Source organism: Poromitra crassiceps (genome assembly GCF_964638095.1).
Source record: "Poromitra crassiceps genome assembly, chromosome: 17".
NCBI lineage: Eukaryota > Metazoa > Chordata > Actinopteri > Beryciformes > Melamphaidae > Poromitra > Poromitra crassiceps.
The window spans coordinates 39,204,219-39,222,962 of record NC_139635.1 but is presented as its reverse complement, the minus strand read 5'-3'; the positions used below and the strand labels follow the sequence as shown (position 1 = coordinate 39,222,962).

The following is an 18,744-nucleotide window of genomic DNA, read 5'->3' as shown; positions in this document are numbered from 1 at the left end:
GTTGAAAGAACAAAAGGTAACCTATGAGGAGGAGAGGAGCAGCATAACCAACCAGTGTGAGCTGGGCTCTGTGACTCTCTGAGCACTAGGGGTGCCCTCGGACCATTTTAGTGGTGGTCTTTACTTCAAACCATCGATGGTCTAATCATGGCATGTTTTACAGTTAACACGTATACCGGTACTTACATTATATATAAATATAAAAAAAAATATATATAAAAAAATATATATATAAAATATATATATAAAAAAAAAAATATATATATATATATATATATATATATATATATATATATATATATATATATATAACACGTATACCTACATTATTGTGCCAGTGAGCGGGAGGGTTTTGAGGCGGGCCAGAGTTCTGCAGAGACTGCCACACATTGGTGAACTCCTCCTCCTTACTCTGGAGAGAGACAGAGAAACGCACGAGGCAAGAGAGTGAGAGTCTATGACTGTTATCCTTCATCTAATTCTAAGACATCTTTCACATATAAGAAGACCTTTGAAAGGTCACAGTCGGAGCGTGACGTGAGAAAGGGGGCGGCTCCAGGGCACACGGTCCATACCTTGGCCTGTTGTTTGTGGTTGGAAGCCTTAAAAGGAGAGTTCCTGTTGCCCTGGGAGTCTGACTTCACCACACCCTGTTTGTGGTTATGCTACAGAGAGAGAGAGAGAGGAGGGGTATGTGTGTGTGTGTGTGTGTGAGAGAGAGAGAGACAAAGGAGGCGTGTGTGAGGGAATGTAGAGACAACATTTGTGTTCAGTCTTTTCAAACAGGTAAAATAGGTGTGTGTGTGTGTGTGTGTGTGTGTGTGTGTGTGTGTGTGTGTGTGTGTGTGTGTGTGTGTGTGTGTCACTAGCAGACAGCAAAAACCTCTAAGTGTGGGGATTGGTTGGGACCATTCAAGCGTGTGCGTGCGTGTCGCCCCCTACCTGTGTAGGTATAAACGGCGAGCGCGGCGAGTGGTTGAGGCCGGCCAGCTGCCGGTGTGTGTTAGCGTTAGCGGCGGCGGGCTGGGGCTTGACGATGGCCGTGAGCTTGTGGGTGCCCTGATCCACTCTGCTCCCGTGGGAAAGGTTGATGAGCGCGCTGGGAGGGAGGCGGTAGCCGCGACCTGTCGTACACCTGAGGACACACGGACAACCAATGCCGTCAACAACAGGCGTTTCACTTTCCAACACATGATCTGCAGAAACACACTTCAGGTTGGTTATCCTACCTGTGGTTAATACTGGCATTTAAAAAAATATAGTATACAGATCCTTTCCAAAAAAAAATTATATCATGGAAAAGTTCGTTTTTTTCCATAATTCCTTTCAAAAAGCGAAACTTTCATAGATTCATTACACACAAAGTGAAATATTTCTAGCATTTATTTGTTTCATTTTTCATAATTCTGGCCTACAGCTCCAGAAAACCCCCAAAACAGTATTTCAAGAAATTAGAATAGTGTGAAGAAAATCAGCAGTTACTTCTCAGTTATGACTGACTCCAGCCTCAGTACACTCCCTCTGAATCTCCGCCAAATCTTTGAATCGTCTTTGCTTGACAATCCGCTGAAGCCCACGGTCATCCATGGTATTTCCATGATATTCTAATTTTTCGAACAGCTTTGCCAGTAACATGACAGTAAAGGCAGGTGTAACCAAATCTGACTGACATCACTATTGTGAACACAAAACGAACACTTCTGATATAATATGATATGAGTGTTTTAGTAGTGTATCATTCTATACAAAAAATAAAGGCTTTGATAGAACGAAAAGCCATAGTAATTTAGACTCAGGTGTAGGGCTGCACAATTACCGTAAATTCCGGACTATAAGACGCACCGGTGTATAAGCCGCGGGACCAAAATTGACTATTTTTTTCTTCTATAAGCCGCACCGGTCTATAAGCCGCGGGTGTTTTGATGTTTAATTACCATATGAAAGGGTTCGTGCACAGAGAGGAATGTCGGGAAAGCGATGGCTGTTTGGGGAAGCTCCCATTTATTAACATTTCAACAAAACAAAACAAAAGTCAGGTCATTGATTGAAGTCACTAATCCCCAGACAAAATCACACAACAATAGGCTATATGTGCAGCAAACCTGTAACCAGAGAAGTCAAGTCACTAATGCTCGTCTTCCTCTTCTTCCTGCGTACTGAAACCACCAAAGTCCTCATCTTCAGTGTCGGAAACGAACAGGTTCAGGGTGGCTTCGTCAACCACTCTCCTCTCTCCTTCATTGTCACTCAAAACCAACGAACTCCTCTTCATCTATAGCTGTGTTTCCATTACAGTTTTTCGCAAAAGAATTGCGATATTTCTACAACTTCGACAATGTACAATTGCGACTTGTAGGCGTTTCCATTGAAGTTGCGTTTGAGTGATTCCCCGTTGCAGCAGCTGCCACAGTGATTACGCACGGGGATCTGCCCCATATCCCGTCCCCTGCATGCTCAAATCCAACCAATGGTCAATGGAAATCCCAACATGAAGTTACAATGCATATAAACGAGCCTGATTATCAATTCAAAAGAAAATGAGTCGCAAAATGTTGCTGGCTGCGTGAATGCAGTCAGCGCGACAGGCAGAGGAAAAAAGGTAGCCTAATAGCCTACAACTGGTCCGATTTAGAGATGGAGGGGGGAAAAGGCTGATTTGGTTCTATAATTGCACCTGAAACGTGTGCAATGTATTAGCCTACTCACAGTCACTGTATTCACTTCAGACAGCACCACCGCACCAGTGTGTGCTTTTCATCCTCTCATCTCGCCGCTGTGCCAAATGCGCGCACACAGGCAGCCTGCTGTCACCATGGACCGATTTCTGCCATTAAACATTATCTAATTTGCCCGGCTACGCTTTTGCACAACACTCGTCTTTCTGCTAGGTAGCGTTGCTTCAAAGTTTTCCACTTGCTGCAGAGGTTTTGACACGGCTATCGAACCTTACTTACCAAACTTATTTTCCGCTCCTTTTCCAAGGGATAATATGGGTCACATGACGTGCAAATGCGAAAAATGTGTTTCCATTACACTTTTGCGATAAACTGCTATATCGACACGTCTGAAAAACCACCTCATGATCATCTACTGCTCGTTCTCATGCTGTCGAGAACGAGCAAAGCTTTTTTTTGGTGAAAGAATCCTCCAGGGCGCTTCTTGTTAACAGTCCGAGTGAGTGGCAGGTCGAACGTCAAAGGCACTTCATCCATATTTATGATCTGCTCCGGTTCGATGGAATATTCCTTGATCTTCCTTTGTGTGAATTCGCCGAAGTTTGTGATTTTCTCCTGGTAGTCGGGGGAGGGAGTTGATGGGCTTGTGGCCGTTTGCTTACCGTAATTACCATATGTAAGTGGTCACGCACAGAGGGGATTGTCGGGAAAGAGATGGCTGTTTGAGGAAGCTCCCATTTACCGTATTACCGTAACATTTCAACAAAACAACATAACACAACACCACCGTTGTTTATTTTTACAGTGCACACAGTGTCCGCGGTGTGGTGAAAAGAGGGCAAGAGAGGAAATTAAAACAGAAGTGGATTTATAGTTAGAAAGAGTGCTAAAAAAGAGAGATTTTTTTTTTTTTTTCTGAAAAAATCCATAGATAAGACGCACCGTTATATAAGCCGCAGGGGCCAAAAAACGGGAAAAAAGCCGCGGCTTATAGTCCGGAATTTACGGTAATCGTATTTTCATCGTCATCGCAATATGAACATGCGCAATAAACACATCGCAAAGACTGCCTGAAACGCAATGAATAACAAAAGTGGTTTTATTGACATGCGTCATGCATTCCCACTCAGCATCTGATCATTTTGTCTTGTGTTGTAAATCCAGCGTACACCTTTCCCTTGCTCTGAAGAACATAAGGGGGGAATTCCCCCCCAGTTTGCAAAGTGAATTTTAAGCCCTGCTATTAGTGTTTACCTGATGGTGAGTCCTCCAACAAATTCTTCATCAAACACCACTTCATAGAGAACCTCTGCCTCGCGCTCCGCTGCAGAGACCACACACACACACACACACACACAGTGTTAACAGTGAGGCATTACTAGCCCTGGCATCAGGGTAGGAAATTAACCTTTTTTTGACAAGTTTTTGTTTGTTTGTATTTTGATCATTTCCAGGGCAATTTGATCAAATCTTGCGAGTCGCGACTGTTTCTATTTCATTTCGATCCGTTTCTAGCCATCACTCAGTGGGTGGTTTGCGTATTGTTAGGGACAATTTTAATCACATTAGCCTTTATTTGGACATTAAAAAAAAAGCATATTCTTTAGCTAGTGAACTAGCTGGATAGCTAGCTTGCGCTGCGTGTCACTGAGGTAAAGAACGCTAGTAGGAGGAGGGAGCCCCCCCAACAGTGGAGGGGGCGGGGGTTGTGAAGGTACGGGTGCCTAGCTGGCCATTTTCGAGTTGCGCTTTGCAAATACAGAACAAAATCCGGGCACGCTTTTCAAATAATGGGGACATTAAAAGCCCCCGTTATCCCAATTCCATGGTTCAATTTTAGATTGATTTTATGGGCATTTTGCCCCGAGGCCCCGCTAATCTCCTACCCTGTGTTTCTTCTGCTTTAGACCTATTGAAGGCACACACTAACACACACTAACACACACTAACACACACTAACGCGGGGCCCTTGGTAGATGTTTAAAAAGATGGGACGTGGATGAAAGAAGTCCCAATTGTGTGCGTCCTCACCTCCTTTGATGCCGATGGCGGTGCCTCTGAGGCCCAGTGGGACGGAGAAGCTCTCTCTGATGTTCACCACTCGATCGAACAGCTGATAGTCCGCTTCAGGGTCTGGGACCACACCCTGCTGCTGCGCCAAGGGCTACACACACACACGCACACACACACACACGTTCAATACTTTGTAAACGCATAATGATAACATACATTACGAGTCCAGTTAACAAAGGATATAGATGCACGTGTCATTTCAATGTGATTTTTGATTATTTCAATATCTGGGTTCCGACACAGTTTTTTACAATTGACATTTTCTTGACGTTTTGATTTGAGAATGTTTCGATGCGGCGTGACTGAATGATGAAGCTCACACTGAAGCCCGACCTCAAATCTGATCTTCTCCACAACACTACAGGCTGACACAGACGGGGCAAGAATGGACTCACCCTGAAGAGGAGATGAGGCTTGACAGTGACACGCACTTTCTTAGTGGCCTTCTTCACCTGAGAGAGAGAGAGGACACAGATGGATGGAGAGAGGAGCAGTGAGCGCAAACAGAAAAGAGAGCGTTTCCCATATGGGTGACAGGAGATCGGGTGCGGTAGCGTGAAATAGTCCATGTGTGTGTGTGCTGCTGCAAGCTTAACCTTATTCCTCTCCACTGCCTCCTCAATCTTCTCCACTATGGCCGTGTCCAACACCTGGAGGTCACATGACGACCGGCTGATGGAGCTGACTGGGTGACTTTTCAACCAGGAAGTGATTTGGGAAACCTTCTCCGCCCTGTGGGGTGTTCATCATGATCAGTGCTGGGATCAACACCTTCACCTCCATTTTAAAACATGAGAACTTGAGGGAAGGAGGGTTGAACAGAGAAAAATCGTAGGGATGAAAGAACTGCTGGAACCATGTATTCCACATTGCCTCTGAGTAATTTAGAGCCGATATATCCCCATAGAGAATAAATGAAATACTAAGAGCAACCTGGCAGTAAGATATAGACCCTTTTACGGTTTGTAAAAACGATGACTATTTCGTGGGCGGAGCGGTCATAGAAATATGGAAGATCCAGACACCTCCTCCACGTATTTTAAAGCTTTGCCAGCAACAGACAGGTTATCTTACACAAATAAGCTAACTCTTTCAATGGGGTGAGATTTCTTGACCCGTACTCACTAGGGCTGTGAATCTTCACTGGCCTCACGATTCGATTACGATTCATCTGTCAACGATTCGATTCGATTCCACGATGCATCTCGATACAGCTCAAAGTATTGCAGCTCCAAGTATCAAATCCTCAATTTTCTGTATTATTACTGCACATGGCCTACTTTTTAATCAATTCATACAAACAGGTAAGAAAAATATCAAGTCCCTTTTTTACTTAGAAAGTGCTTTAAAATCTGAATGTCAACAGAGATTTAAACAAACGATTCAACGATTCATCTGTCAACGATTCGATTCGATTCACACGTCCGCATCGCGATGCATCGATTATACGATTAATTTCGACACCCCTGGTACTCACTGTCAGGATGAGTCTAGGATCCAACTACATCGCCAAAGTTGCAGTGCCGGACATCTTCATATTCCTAGTGGGAATGTCCAGCGTCTATACGCATACGGCACAAGACGTCTTGTTCCTGTATTCCGGGGATGTCGCTCATTTCGGCACAACTAACCCTGTGACGTCCACCGTAAAAGTGTCTATTGAGCAGTGTTGGGGGTAACTCATTACAAAAGTAACATATTACATGTAATATATTACTTTTAGCAGTAACTCAGTAATATAACTTATTACTTATAGGATTTCAGTAATATTATACCAGTTACTTTGTCAAATGGCCTGCATTTATATAGCGCTTTTATCCAAAGCGCTTCACAGTCAGTAGGTACATTCACCCATTCACACACCGATGGCGGCAGCTACCACGCAGGGTGCTGGCACACCAACGGGAGCAATGTGGGGTTCAGTGTCTTGCCCAGGGACACTTCGACATGCAGACTGGAGGAGCCGGGAATCGAACCACCGACCTCTTTCATCCAAAGCGATTAGTGGACGACCTGCTCTACCTCCTGAGCTACAGCCGCCCACACTTGTCAAGTAACTCAAGTTACAAATTGAGTTACATTTTATTAAATCAAAGCACATATTTAAAAAAGATACAATCATTTCCTAATCAAATGGTGTGTTTTTATGCAAATACCGTAACCACTATAGATGACAATAACAAAGGAAAAGGATAACATTTAGAATTTTGGATTGTTTACTCTGACTCGTTCAAGGCAGTTGAAATTATTTTTTGGGACGGTTCCGGGGCGGCGATGTCATTCTGCTACTGCTGTTGTTTTGGTAAAAGTAATGCAAAAGTAGTGTAGTAAGTAACTAGTTACTCTACACAGAAAGTAGTATTGTAAAGTAACTTATTACTTTCAAATGAAAGTAACTAGTAATATGTAGTATATTACATTTTGAAAGTAACTTGCCCAACACTGCTATTGAGAATCCCGTGGAGAATCTTTGAGTGCGTATGAACGACAACTACGTCACTATATTCAGTGAATAGAATCAAAACACTTTTGGGAGGGGGCTTTGTACAACAAGGCTGTGGTCCTTTGCGTGCTCGTCTGATATGGATAAAAGAAGCCTCACAACTGTATGCCAATGTATATCTAAAGTAATAAAACAACTATATGTCCAAAACCTTAATGGAGTTCAATGTGTGTATGGATATAATGATGTGGTTATACATTTGTGTGTGTTAAGTGTGCGTTACCCATTCTGGTCCTCTCCGGGCCAGATGTCGTCTTCGTAGAAAACGTCATCATGACTGTTTCTGGCCACTGCGTCGAACACCTCAGAAAACCTACCAAACCACAAACAATGCTTATTATTATTATTATTATTATTATTATGAGCTATACGATTATTTAATGACAAGTAACAGCACATTTCTGATTTCAGGGACATTGATTCGGCATTAGACTTTACAGTTAAAACACATGAGCGTGAACGCATGAACACCACACACACACACACACTCGCACAGCTCTTTCACCTGTCCAGGTATTCGGCCAGTAACTCCTCCACGGCGATGGAGTACAGCCACTCCTTCTCGGTTCTCTTGGTGTAGCCGGGAACCTCCTCGTTCTTCTTGTTGAACTTCAGATTCAGGCCGACGTTGGCCTTCTGCTCCCCACAGGGACTGCAGGCCACGAGCAAGAAGAAGAGGAGAGCCGACAAAGAGGGAGGGATGGCAAGAGGAACAATTAGAAGTGTGCGTCTAGGTTGCCCCTCCTCTGTCCATTATTCCTGCTGCTCACAGGAACAGGATGTTTCTCTCTGGTGGACATTTTGCTTTTCTCTCATTAAATAGTTTGGTTTAATTCATCATAGAACATTAGGGGGGGGGGGGGGGGGGGATAAAGGCAGGAGTGAAAGTAAAACATTAGTCTGGACCAGTTCCTCAAAAGGTGATTGGCTGAGCACTCACTTCCTCTTGGAGCCTCGGCCAATGAAGATGCTTCCTGAGAAGCGGGAGACGAGGTAGCCGGTGACGCCAAGGCGAGATGCCAGAATATAGCCGGGATTGTACTTCACACAGTACTTCTATATAACACACACACACACACACACACACACAAGGTTAAAGTTGGAGGTAAAGACTGAATGCACGTTCGTAGAATGTCCTCACAAGTACAGTCTTATGTGTGAGTATGTCTTACATGCTGGTTCTGGATTAAGGCCTCTAGCTGTGGTTCGTATGGCACGTTGAAGACCACTCTCACCCGGCCCTCTTTGATGACATCACTAGACTCTTGCACCTGTGAAATGCCCATTATTTGCGAAACACAAGCATTAATTTATGAGAAAATGTAATGTAATGTTAAGCTGCATTCATGTCATATGGGAAAGATGGGAGTTATAAGCTGTGAACCTACTGGTCACATCAGCTTACAAATAGTAAACCGTGTAGAATGTAAATAGTAGAAAATACAGTTAATATTGCAATCGAGATTCGGGACATCTTGACAACTTCATAGAAGCTTTCAGATGATTGCTTTTAACAAGTCATTCTGACAGATATTCCCATATGACTTGAATGCAGGACAGTGGAGCACTGGGACTGAGCAAATAAGGAAGGTGGAGGGGGATCTGTCACCGTACCTCTCCCATGGCACCGTAGTAAGGGTTCCCCACCATGAAGACAGTGGTCGCCGGGGGAAACAGCTCTTCCAAGGTCTTAAAGCGAGTCAAAGACGAGTCAAAGGCCTTGATGTCCTGAGGAAGAGAGAGAGAGACAGAATATATGAAAGAGACAGTGTGAGAAATGTCCTGAGGAAGAGAGAGAGACAGAATATATGAAAGAGACAGTGTGAGAAATGTCCTGAGGAAGAGAGGGAGACAGAATATATGAGAGACCACTTAAGTGTAGCACTTACGAGAGAGTAGAGTAGCCTTCCATATTGTATTTGTGTATTGTTATCATGTAACCTGTCGAATGTAAGGTGTAGTATTCTTCTTTTAGCACTTACATGCTGCATGTCTGTGTTTTGCTGTAATTTTGATGTCTGTAATGTTGTGGTATCTCTTGCAATGACACGTTACATCACACACACAGTTTGTGCGTTGAATGAATGTAATGAGTGATTGTTTTGATATTTATTGGGGACTACGGATGTAAATTAGCATTAGCTAACTCCGGCATATTTACATGTTTTCGTATATAGAGACTTCTGTATTTCTGAACATGTCCATTAATGTGCATTGTCCCGTCACAATAAACCAATAAAGTAAAGTAAAGTAAAAGAGACAGTGATGTCCTGAGGAAGAGAGAGAGACAGAATATATGAGAGACAGTGAGAAATGTCCTGAAGAAGAGAGAGACAATATATGAGACAGTGAGAAATGTCCTGAAGAAGAGAGAGACAATATATGAAAGAGACAGTGAGAAATGTCCTGAAGAAGAGAGAGAGACAATATATGAAAGAGACAGTGAGAAATGTCCTGAAGAAGAGAGAGACAATATATGAAAGAGACAGTGAGAAATGTCCTGAAGAAGAGAGAGAGACAGAATGAAAGAGACGGTGAGAAATGTCCTGAAGAAGAGAGAGACAATATATGAAAGAGACAGTGAGAAATGTCCTGAAGAAGAGAGAGAGACAGAATGAAAGAGACAGTGAGAAATGGAAAAGGGAGTCAGGGAAAATTGGTAAGAACTGCATGCTTCCAAAAGTAAATCTGATCGCTGCTGCACTGTGTGTGTGCGTGTGTGTGTGTGTGTGCGTGCGTGCGTGCCGTGTGCACACAATGTGCAGTGAAGATGTGACAGTCACAGTACATGCATCTACCTTAACGATGGTCTGGTAGGCGAAAGGCAGGACCTGCTTGGACCACTGTTTCTCCAGCTCCACCACCCCGTTGGCTCTGGGGACGTATTTCCTCCCAGACAGCAGCTGACCGTACAAAACCACCAGCGTCTCATTCACCATGATGCCCTTCCGCTTCCCGTAACTAGGAGAAATGAGACATAAGCATGAGCAATAAGAGCCATGAGAGGCAGACGCCAAGGAGAGCCACATTCCCACTTCTAAAATAGCTCATAAATCATAGCTGAGGAGGCTTATTGTTTTCATAAAATGCAAAGGAAACGAGAGTTAAAACGGAAAAAGAAAAAAACGAAGAAAAAAAAAGCCGAGCCTCAGAACTGAGGACTGCAACAATCCGTTTCATGTGATAACAAAAAAATCAATAGTTATCGTTTTTTAATCAATTCATAAAACAAATGTCTGTCTTTTGTCTGTCTCTGTGTCTTACTGTTCGGTGATTCCTTGGACGTCTTTCACCCAGTCCTTTTGCTCCTTGTCGGACAGGTAGGTGATCTTGGTGGGAGGAGGAGAGGACCTGCCGTACAACTTCTGGACACTGGGGGGCTCCTCCAGGGAAAACCTGCAAAATCAGTTCCAAACACTTAGAGGCCATTTACACCTGGCATTAACATGCGTTTTCTGCCATCAGATTGCAATCAGATTGTATTTTATCACTTCAGCCTGATTCCATTTACACCTGGCACTAACATGCGTTTTGGGTGAACAGATTGCAATCCGATTGCTCTCCAGCTCCAACGTCATCACGCGCGCGCCCCCTGAACGTGTGCATGCATGTTTCATACATGCACAGGGAAATAGAGGTTATTGTTAAGCTCAAATGCACAGTGAACGTCCCCTTCACCTGGACAAAACGATGGCCGATCACGCAGCACTGCATCTATTTCTTTATCTGTTTATATGACACTGGGTCCGAGACACACACACACATACATACGTTTTCCGTGCATGTCATTGGCTGTAACCACCTGTGTTGCGTTCAGGTAACATCCTAAATTACCATGTTATACAATTGAGAGCATCATTTCTCTTTTATATGAAAGGAAAATGAGGGGAAAAGGGTTCGAACCCTTTCTCCTTCATTTTCCTTTCATTTTCCGCTCCTTTTCCAAAGGAGAAGTGTTGATATAAAAGATAAATTATGCTCTCAATTGTATAACATTGTAATTTAGGATGTTACCTGAACGCAACACAGGTGGTTACAGCCGTGGCAAAACCTCCGCAGCAAAACTTTGAAGCAACGCTACGATTGTTGTGCAAAAGCGGAGCGGGGGGGAGATAGAGAATTTTTAGCCGGTCCATGGTGACAGGCTGCCTGTGTGTGTGCGCATCTGGCACAGCGGCGAGATGAGGGCACACACCGGTGCGGTGCTGCCGGGGAATTGCGTTCAGGTGTGCGTGCCGTCCCCGACTTCCGAAGATTATGTATTTCCGTATGGTAGTTGCTGAATGCGTTTTGAGAGGACGCATTGCATTTACACTTGTGTTAAATGTTGTCATAATGCGTCCCTGACCACCTCCGGAGGTGGTTTGGCCGATCAGATTGCAATCCTTCTTCAATGCGTTTTGGGGGTGTTTACACCTGTACTTTCAAGTGATAAAATACAATCGGATTGCAATCTGATGGCAGAAAACGCATGTTAATGCCAGGTGTAAATGGCCTCTTAGACTCCCGATGGCTGCTCCATAATTCACACGGAAAAGGCGGCGAAGCGAGTGTCTAAATGGCAGCCAAACCGACTGGGCACAGAGGCTGCATTTGAGACTATTTTGTCCATGTGAATGTTGGATAGTAAAGAACCCAAAAATGACTTATTTTCTTTTAGTTCAAATACCTGGGTATGCAGTGCACCTATTTAATAATGTATGCAAAAGAAATCACTACAATCTAATTTCTTTCGTTTTTCACACTTTTTCCCATCAAAAGTTCATTTTTCAAGATTTCATTGATAACAGTAATGTACAGTTTGCTGACGTCACCTAGTACTATCAAATTTCTACCCCATATCAACCAATCATATCACGACATGCAGCTGTCAATCAAATCTTCATTTCAGGATCATTTTCTCTTCCAAATGAAGTAGAAAATGGCGCCTAGTGCCTGTCATCTGGCAGAATTCCTATCCCATAAACTAACTACGGTACTAACTTGGCCAATTGTTAGAAACATGAACAAACTAGAACGACCGCAACGCGGACTTATGCCTCCGCCATTAGTTCATTCTTGAGTCCAAGTGGATGTTGGAGCCAAATTGGAAGAAATTGCATCAAGGCGTTTCTGTGCAGAATTGGATATTTGAGCCAAATGTGAAGAAATTTAGTCAATGTGTTACTGAGATATGGCGTTACCGAGCTTGAAAATGGCATTTGTTAGGTCACTGTTACCTTGACCTTTGACCTTTGATAACCAAAATGGAATCAGTTCATCCTTGAGCCTAAGTGAATGTTTAAGGCGAATCTGATGAAATTCCGTCCAGGCGTTCCTCAGATATCGCGTTAACAAGCTTGAAAATGGCGTTCGAGAGGTCACAGTGACCTTGACCTTTGACCTTTGACCACCAAAATCTAATCAGATCATCCTTGAGCCTAAGTGAATGTTTAAGGCGAATCTGATGAAATTCCGTCGAGGCGTTCCTCAGATATGGTGTTAACAAGCTTGAAAATGGCGTTGGAGAGGTCACAGTGACCTTGACCTTTGACCTTTGACCACCAAAATCTAATCAGATCATCCTTGAGCCTAAGTGAATGTTTAAGGCGAATCTGATGAAATTCCGTCCAGGCGTTCCTCAGATATCGCGTTAACAAGTTTGAAAATGGCGTTCGAGAGGTCACAGTGACCTTGACCTTTGACCTTTGACCACCAAAATCTAATCCGATCATCCTTGAGCCTAAGTGAATGTTTAAGGCGAATCTGATGAAATTCCGTCCAGGCGTTCCTCAGATATGGCGTTAACAAGCTTGAAAATGGCGTTGGAGAGGTCACAGTGACCTTGACCTTTGACCTTTGACCACCAAAATCTAATCAGATCATCCTTGAGCCTAAGTGAATGTTTAAGGCGAATCTGATGAAATTCCGTCAAGGCGTTCCTCAGATATGGTGTTAACAAACATCCGTACGGACGGACAACCCGGATCCATAATGCCTTCGGCCTGGCTTCGCCGGCGGAGGCATAAAAACAAAAACTATAATCTCTAAGAATGCAAAGAAATGTAACTGGCTCGTTAAAACGCGCATTCCAGGGATATCGTATTTACAGCAGCGATAATGGCGCGCGCATCCGAGAGCTTGGTTGTCAGGGGTCGCACTTCGGGGATTCCAGGCTGACGTGCTGCACTCTCCGCTCGGCAACATGAAGGCAGCTGGCTGCCTGCGGCTCGCTGAGCTCCACTCAGCCACTAACCTCGCGTCAGCAGGCTCTTCCCGAGGGGAGCGCCACAACACACTGAATCCCACTCGATTTGGAGGCGGAACACGCCAGGATTGGCCAAAGCCCAATCCAGTCCCCAGAATTGTCAAATAAAATCATCGACATGATACTATGACCCGCCTCTCAACCTGTCATCTTAGACAAACTATGTTTTCAGTCTGAAACGGACTCATATGCACGTGACGAACGGGTTCAGTTCGACTTTAAGGACATCCTAATTTTTGATGATTGTGTGTGAAAACTTAATAATGAACAACGTTCCATCAGCCTGTATTGCATTCAACACATGTATCATTCAGGCCAAAGGCTTTTGTCATGTCCAATTTTGATTCGTACTTTGTCTCTCCATCCGATACTGCGATGATACGAGCTTCCTCTAGATGGGGCCAGTTGACGAACACCGACCTCCCCAGGACTAGCGATGCGACGTCATCGCATACCTAGAGAGCCAGAGGAGTGGAGGCAGACAGAAAGAGAGGCGTGGTGAGTATTGGTGAAAGAAAGGCAGAGAGGATGAAGCTCAGTGTCAGAGAAAGAGAGGTATATATAGAGAGACAGACAGACAAAAAGTATGCATCAAACCTGACAGTGTTTCCCCTAGAAAAATGTTCAGGCCTGGAGGAATTTCGAAATGTAACCCGATCGCAACGGTGGGGGCCCTCACTGGCGACGCTAAACTTTTAGCTAACCTGTTCGCATCTATGTTCGCAATGGCATCCCAAGTATCATCATACTATTATGGGATGCGATGCGAACAGTTGTATTATGGGATGTGCGTTTCCCAGGCAACGACACACGTTGACACGTTTTGGAACAGCGCCACACGCTGGCACAATACTCCTAAAAGCAAAGTGCTTATTGTTTTGAATGATTTGGCATCTTCTATTACTGTTCACGGTCAACAACAGTATTGTTGTATTGTAATAATATGCCATAAAGGTTTATTGAAATTTTGGGGGAAGCAGAAAAAAAGATATATATATATATTTTTGCTTTTTTTTCTGGCCTGGCGGCGGCGCCGTTGGCCTGGCGGGCCCGCCAGGCCTGTAGAATGGTAGGGGAAATGCTGAACCCTATTCTCTTTTTTTTATGACTGCTCATTCTCTTCAGACTAGTGCGTAGAGAATGCTCCCCTCTGTGTAAATTCAAAGCACTAGCAGACTACCTAATCGACTATGGGGCTGCAATATTCTGATATTAACCCAATTAAGACAATACTCTGAATAGGAAACTGCCATGTAAACAGCATTTTCTGATGACCTTAACTTGAATAGCATCATAGTCGGAGTATGAGTATGTAATAGTCAATATAAGACATGTGGAGTACTCCGATCGCATTATTGAATTGCATTGTAGACATGAATACACCTTGATGGCACTATGACATCGTATCAGAGTTTTTTTGCAGTAATCTTTTGACATGTACAACTGCATTATGATGCCTGCGCTGTTGCGCAACTTGTTTACAGAACCAAATATGACTGCCAGCCGTAACAAGAAGTCCCAACATCTTGTCCTTCACATGGTAGAAACATGACAGAAAGGTCTTCAGGTTAAATTCACGAGGGGAACTGAGAAGTAGGGACATCATGTGGGCGTGTCTTCGGTCATTAATCCTAACTGCTCTGGAGGATGGAAACAGGAATATGAATTAAATATTCTATAAGCAACTCATGAAAACACCTTAAGGCCCAATTATGCTCAACGTTAGAGCTGCCGAAAATAATCGATTCAGAGATGCATCGCGATGCTTAACTCATTCACCGCCAGTTTAGGACTGCCAATATTTAGCACAGGCCAAAGATTTTCATAATTGTTGGTCATCTTTCAAGACCCACAGTAAATTATCTATTAGCACCAGAGTGATTTGCAATACCTCAAAATGAAGATGTACGTCTCTGGGTTCACCAGGAAAAAAAAAGTGAGCTTTTAGCATGTTCTGTACTCTACTTATAGCCATTTATATACACCCTGTTTTCACCCAAAATGTCTCTCTGAGAAAAGAAATTGCAGAAAATGGCATTTATGTACAGCACACAATATCATGCAGAAATCGCTCTCAATTCTTTTATTTTGAACTGTATTGACATCAGACATGTAAATATTATTCATTATGACACAAATGACAAAAAAAAATATATATATATATATATATATATGAAGTGCTTTTTTTACATTCAACAATACAGTTTGCTCAGTGTGAGTGAGTGTACAGACAGACACACAGACAGACAGACAGACAGACAGACACACACAGACACAGACACACACACACACACACACACAGAGAGAGAGAGTTCTGTCCACAGCTGCCTGCAGCTAGATCGCACCTCCTTCCCCCTCCTTCCCCATCAGCGTTTTCCTCCTCTCGTTCGGGCTGGGAGTGGGACGAATGCTGCGACACGAGTCACACGACACAGGAACGGGTCCGCGGCTTGGCTTTGGGACCAGGCGCTGCTGGAACCGGATCGATCATGTTCGTCACGGGTTTGACTAGGCAATCCAGGTTCGCCCTGCAGCAAGGCAGCAGTGCAGCGCGCCGAGAGGCGTTTCAATGGCGTTTTTTCCTCTGTACAAGGAAGCGCGTTTCTCTGTGTTTCCTCCTTTCCTCCTTCTTTCTCGTTTCAAACAACAGCTGCGGTATGTGTTTGATAACGTGCTGTCGGCTTGACTTTGAGGTTTAGGGACCCGTGTCTGTGTCACAGGCTGGGTAAGTGTTTCAACTACGCGCTGCACTCATAAAAACAAAAACACGTCAAACACGTCTTTGGCGTGGATGGCTATTTCTGATAAGACGTCAAAGACGTCTTTGGCGGTGAATGAGTTAATAGGACGATTCTGAATCGATTAACAAATATCAAAAATCGTTTTTGTTTTTTGTTTTTTTTATAATCAAATAAAATAGAATGTAAGTACATGCAGTTGTTTATTTTAATTATGGATCATAATACAATGCAATTCCAAATGCACTTTTATTTTAAAAGTAGCCACACAGTGAGAAAAAAGAAAGTGAGAAAAAATAAATCATGTATTGCGGAAAAAGTGATGCATCGATTTAAGATGCATCGTATAATCGAATCGAATCGAATCGTAGACTTGTATAATCGAATCGTATCGAATCGTGAGATCAGTGAAGATGCACAGCTCTACTCAACGTTAAATACAGATACGCATACGGACAGAGCCTCTGCGTTCATTTTGTGCGTAATTCTGCATGTTTCTGAAAGCTTACGGATACGGATGAAACAGAGCAGTACCACACACACACTTGACTCTCTACTGCCCACTAGTGGATCGAGTGCTTAACATGATACCAACGTGACATCGTTTGAAACGGACGCATTTATTTTCGGATGAAAATGGAGCATAAATGAGCTCTTAATCGAAATATTGTCTTATTTAGATTAATGTCAATAGTTGGATTACTGCAGTCCATCCACACACACACACACAGACACACACACACAAAGCCTCACCGGCTCCCCCTCCTGTCTGGAGAGAATCTCTAGCATCATGTTCTCTCCTCTGCTGCTCTGCTGGAACACAACCACTCCACTCTTCTTCTTAAAGAACTAGAGAGACAGAGACCAATAGATCATCAGGAGGAGTGCTTTCATTCAACGCTATCTACCTGGTGGCAGGGTGAGGAGGTGCTACCTTGTGTCTGATGTGTTGCAGGGTGAGGAGGTGTTACCTTGTGTCTGATGTGTTGCAGGGTGAGGAGGTGCTACCTTGTGTCTGATGTGTTGCAGGGTGAGGAGGTGCTACCTTGTGTCTGATGTGTTGCAGGGTGAGGAGGTGCTACCTTGTGTCTGATGTGTTGCAGGGTGTGGAGGTGTTACCTTGTGTCTGATGTGTTGCAGGGTGAGGAGGTGCTACCTTGTGTCTGATGTGTTGCAGGGTGTGTGGAGGTGCTACCTTGTGTCTGATGTGTTGCAGGGTGAGGAGGTGCTACCTTGTGTCTGATGTGTTGCAGGGTGAGGAGGTGCTACCTTGTGTCTGATGTGTTGCAGGGTGTGGAGGTGCTACCTTGTGTCTGATGTGTTGCAGGGTGAGGAGGTGCTACCTTGTGTCTGATGTGTTGCAGGGTGTGGAGGTGCTACCTTGTGTCTGATGTGTTGCAGGGTGAGGAGGTGCTACCTCGTGTCTGATGTGTTGCAGGGTGTGTGGAGGTGCTACCTTGTGTCTGATGTGTTGCAGGGTGTGGAGGTGCTACCTTGTGTCTGATGTGTTGCAGGGTGAGGAGGTGCTACCTTGTGTCTGATGTGCTGCAGGGTGAGGAGGTGCTACCTTGTGTCTGATTTGTTGCAGGGTGAGGAGGTGCTACCTTGTGTCTGATGTGTTGCAGGGTGAGGAGGTGTTACCTTGTGTCTGATGTGTTGCAGGGTGAGGAGGTGCTACCTTGTGTCTGATGTGTTGCAGGGTGTAGAGGTGCTACCTTGTGTCTGATGTGTTGCAGGGTGAGGAGGTGCTACCTTGTGTCTGATGTGTTGCAGGGTGTGGAGGTGCTACCTTGTGTCTGATGTGTTGCAGGGTGTGGAGGTGCTACCTTGTGTCTGATGTGTTGCAGGGTGTGGAGGTGCTACCTTGTGTCTGATGTGTTGCAGGGTGAGGAGGTGTTACCTTGTGTCTGATGTGTTGCAGGGTGAGGAGGTGCTACCTTGTGTCTGATGTGTTGCAGGGTGTGTGGAGGTGCTACCTTGTGTCTGATGTGTTGCAGGGTGAGGAGGTGTTACCTTGTGTCTGATGTGTTGCAGGGTGAGGAGGTGTTACCTTGTGTCTGATGTGTTGCAGGGTGAGGAGGTGCTACCTTGTGTCTGATGTGTTGCAGGGTGAGGAGGTGTTACCTTGTGTCTGATGTGTTGCAGGGTGAGGAGGTGCTACCTTGTGTCTGATGTGTTGCAGGGTGAGGAGGTGCTACCTTGTGTCTGATGTGTTGCAGGGTGTTGAGGTGCTACCTTGTGTCTGATGTGTTGCAGGGTGTTGAGGTGCTACCTTGTGTCTGATGTGTTGCAGGGTGTGGAGGGGCTACCTTGTGTCTGATGTGTTGCAGGGTGTGGAGGTGCTACCTTGTGTCTGATGTGTTGCAGGGTGTTGAGGTGCTACCTTGTGTCTGATGTGTTGCAGGGTGAGGAGGTGCTACCTTGTGTCTGATGTGTTGCAGGGTGTGTGGAGGTGCTACCTTGTATCTGATGTGTTGCAGGGTGTTGAGGTGCTACCTTGTGTCTGAT

At 44.4% G+C, this 18,744-nt stretch overlaps 1 protein-coding gene across 1 annotated transcript in view; it reads right to left on the bottom strand.

Annotated features, from left to right (window-relative positions):
• xrn1 (5'-3' exoribonuclease 1) overlaps positions 1–18,744 on the bottom strand; it is a 41,892-nt gene that overhangs the window by 9,322 nt on the left and 13,826 nt on the right. The window contains exons 17-32 of the mRNA XM_083653756.1: positions 16,990–17,085; positions 13,850–13,953; positions 10,516–10,647; positions 10,050–10,212; positions 8,866–8,979; positions 8,424–8,522; positions 8,192–8,307; positions 7,757–7,903; positions 7,475–7,564; positions 5,345–5,480; positions 5,144–5,200; positions 4,707–4,839; positions 3,930–3,999; positions 943–1,135; positions 576–665; positions 326–412 (exon numbers count right to left, since the gene is read on the bottom strand). Of these exons, the coding sequence (XP_083509882.1) occupies positions 326–412; positions 576–665; positions 943–1,135; positions 3,930–3,999; positions 4,707–4,839; positions 5,144–5,200; positions 5,345–5,480; positions 7,475–7,564; positions 7,757–7,903; positions 8,192–8,307; positions 8,424–8,522; positions 8,866–8,979; positions 10,050–10,212; positions 10,516–10,647; positions 13,850–13,953; positions 16,990–17,085 (1,827 nt within the window). The remainder of the gene's footprint in view (positions 1–325; positions 413–575; positions 666–942; positions 1,136–3,929; positions 4,000–4,706; positions 4,840–5,143; positions 5,201–5,344; positions 5,481–7,474; positions 7,565–7,756; positions 7,904–8,191; positions 8,308–8,423; positions 8,523–8,865; positions 8,980–10,049; positions 10,213–10,515; positions 10,648–13,849; positions 13,954–16,989; positions 17,086–18,744) is intronic.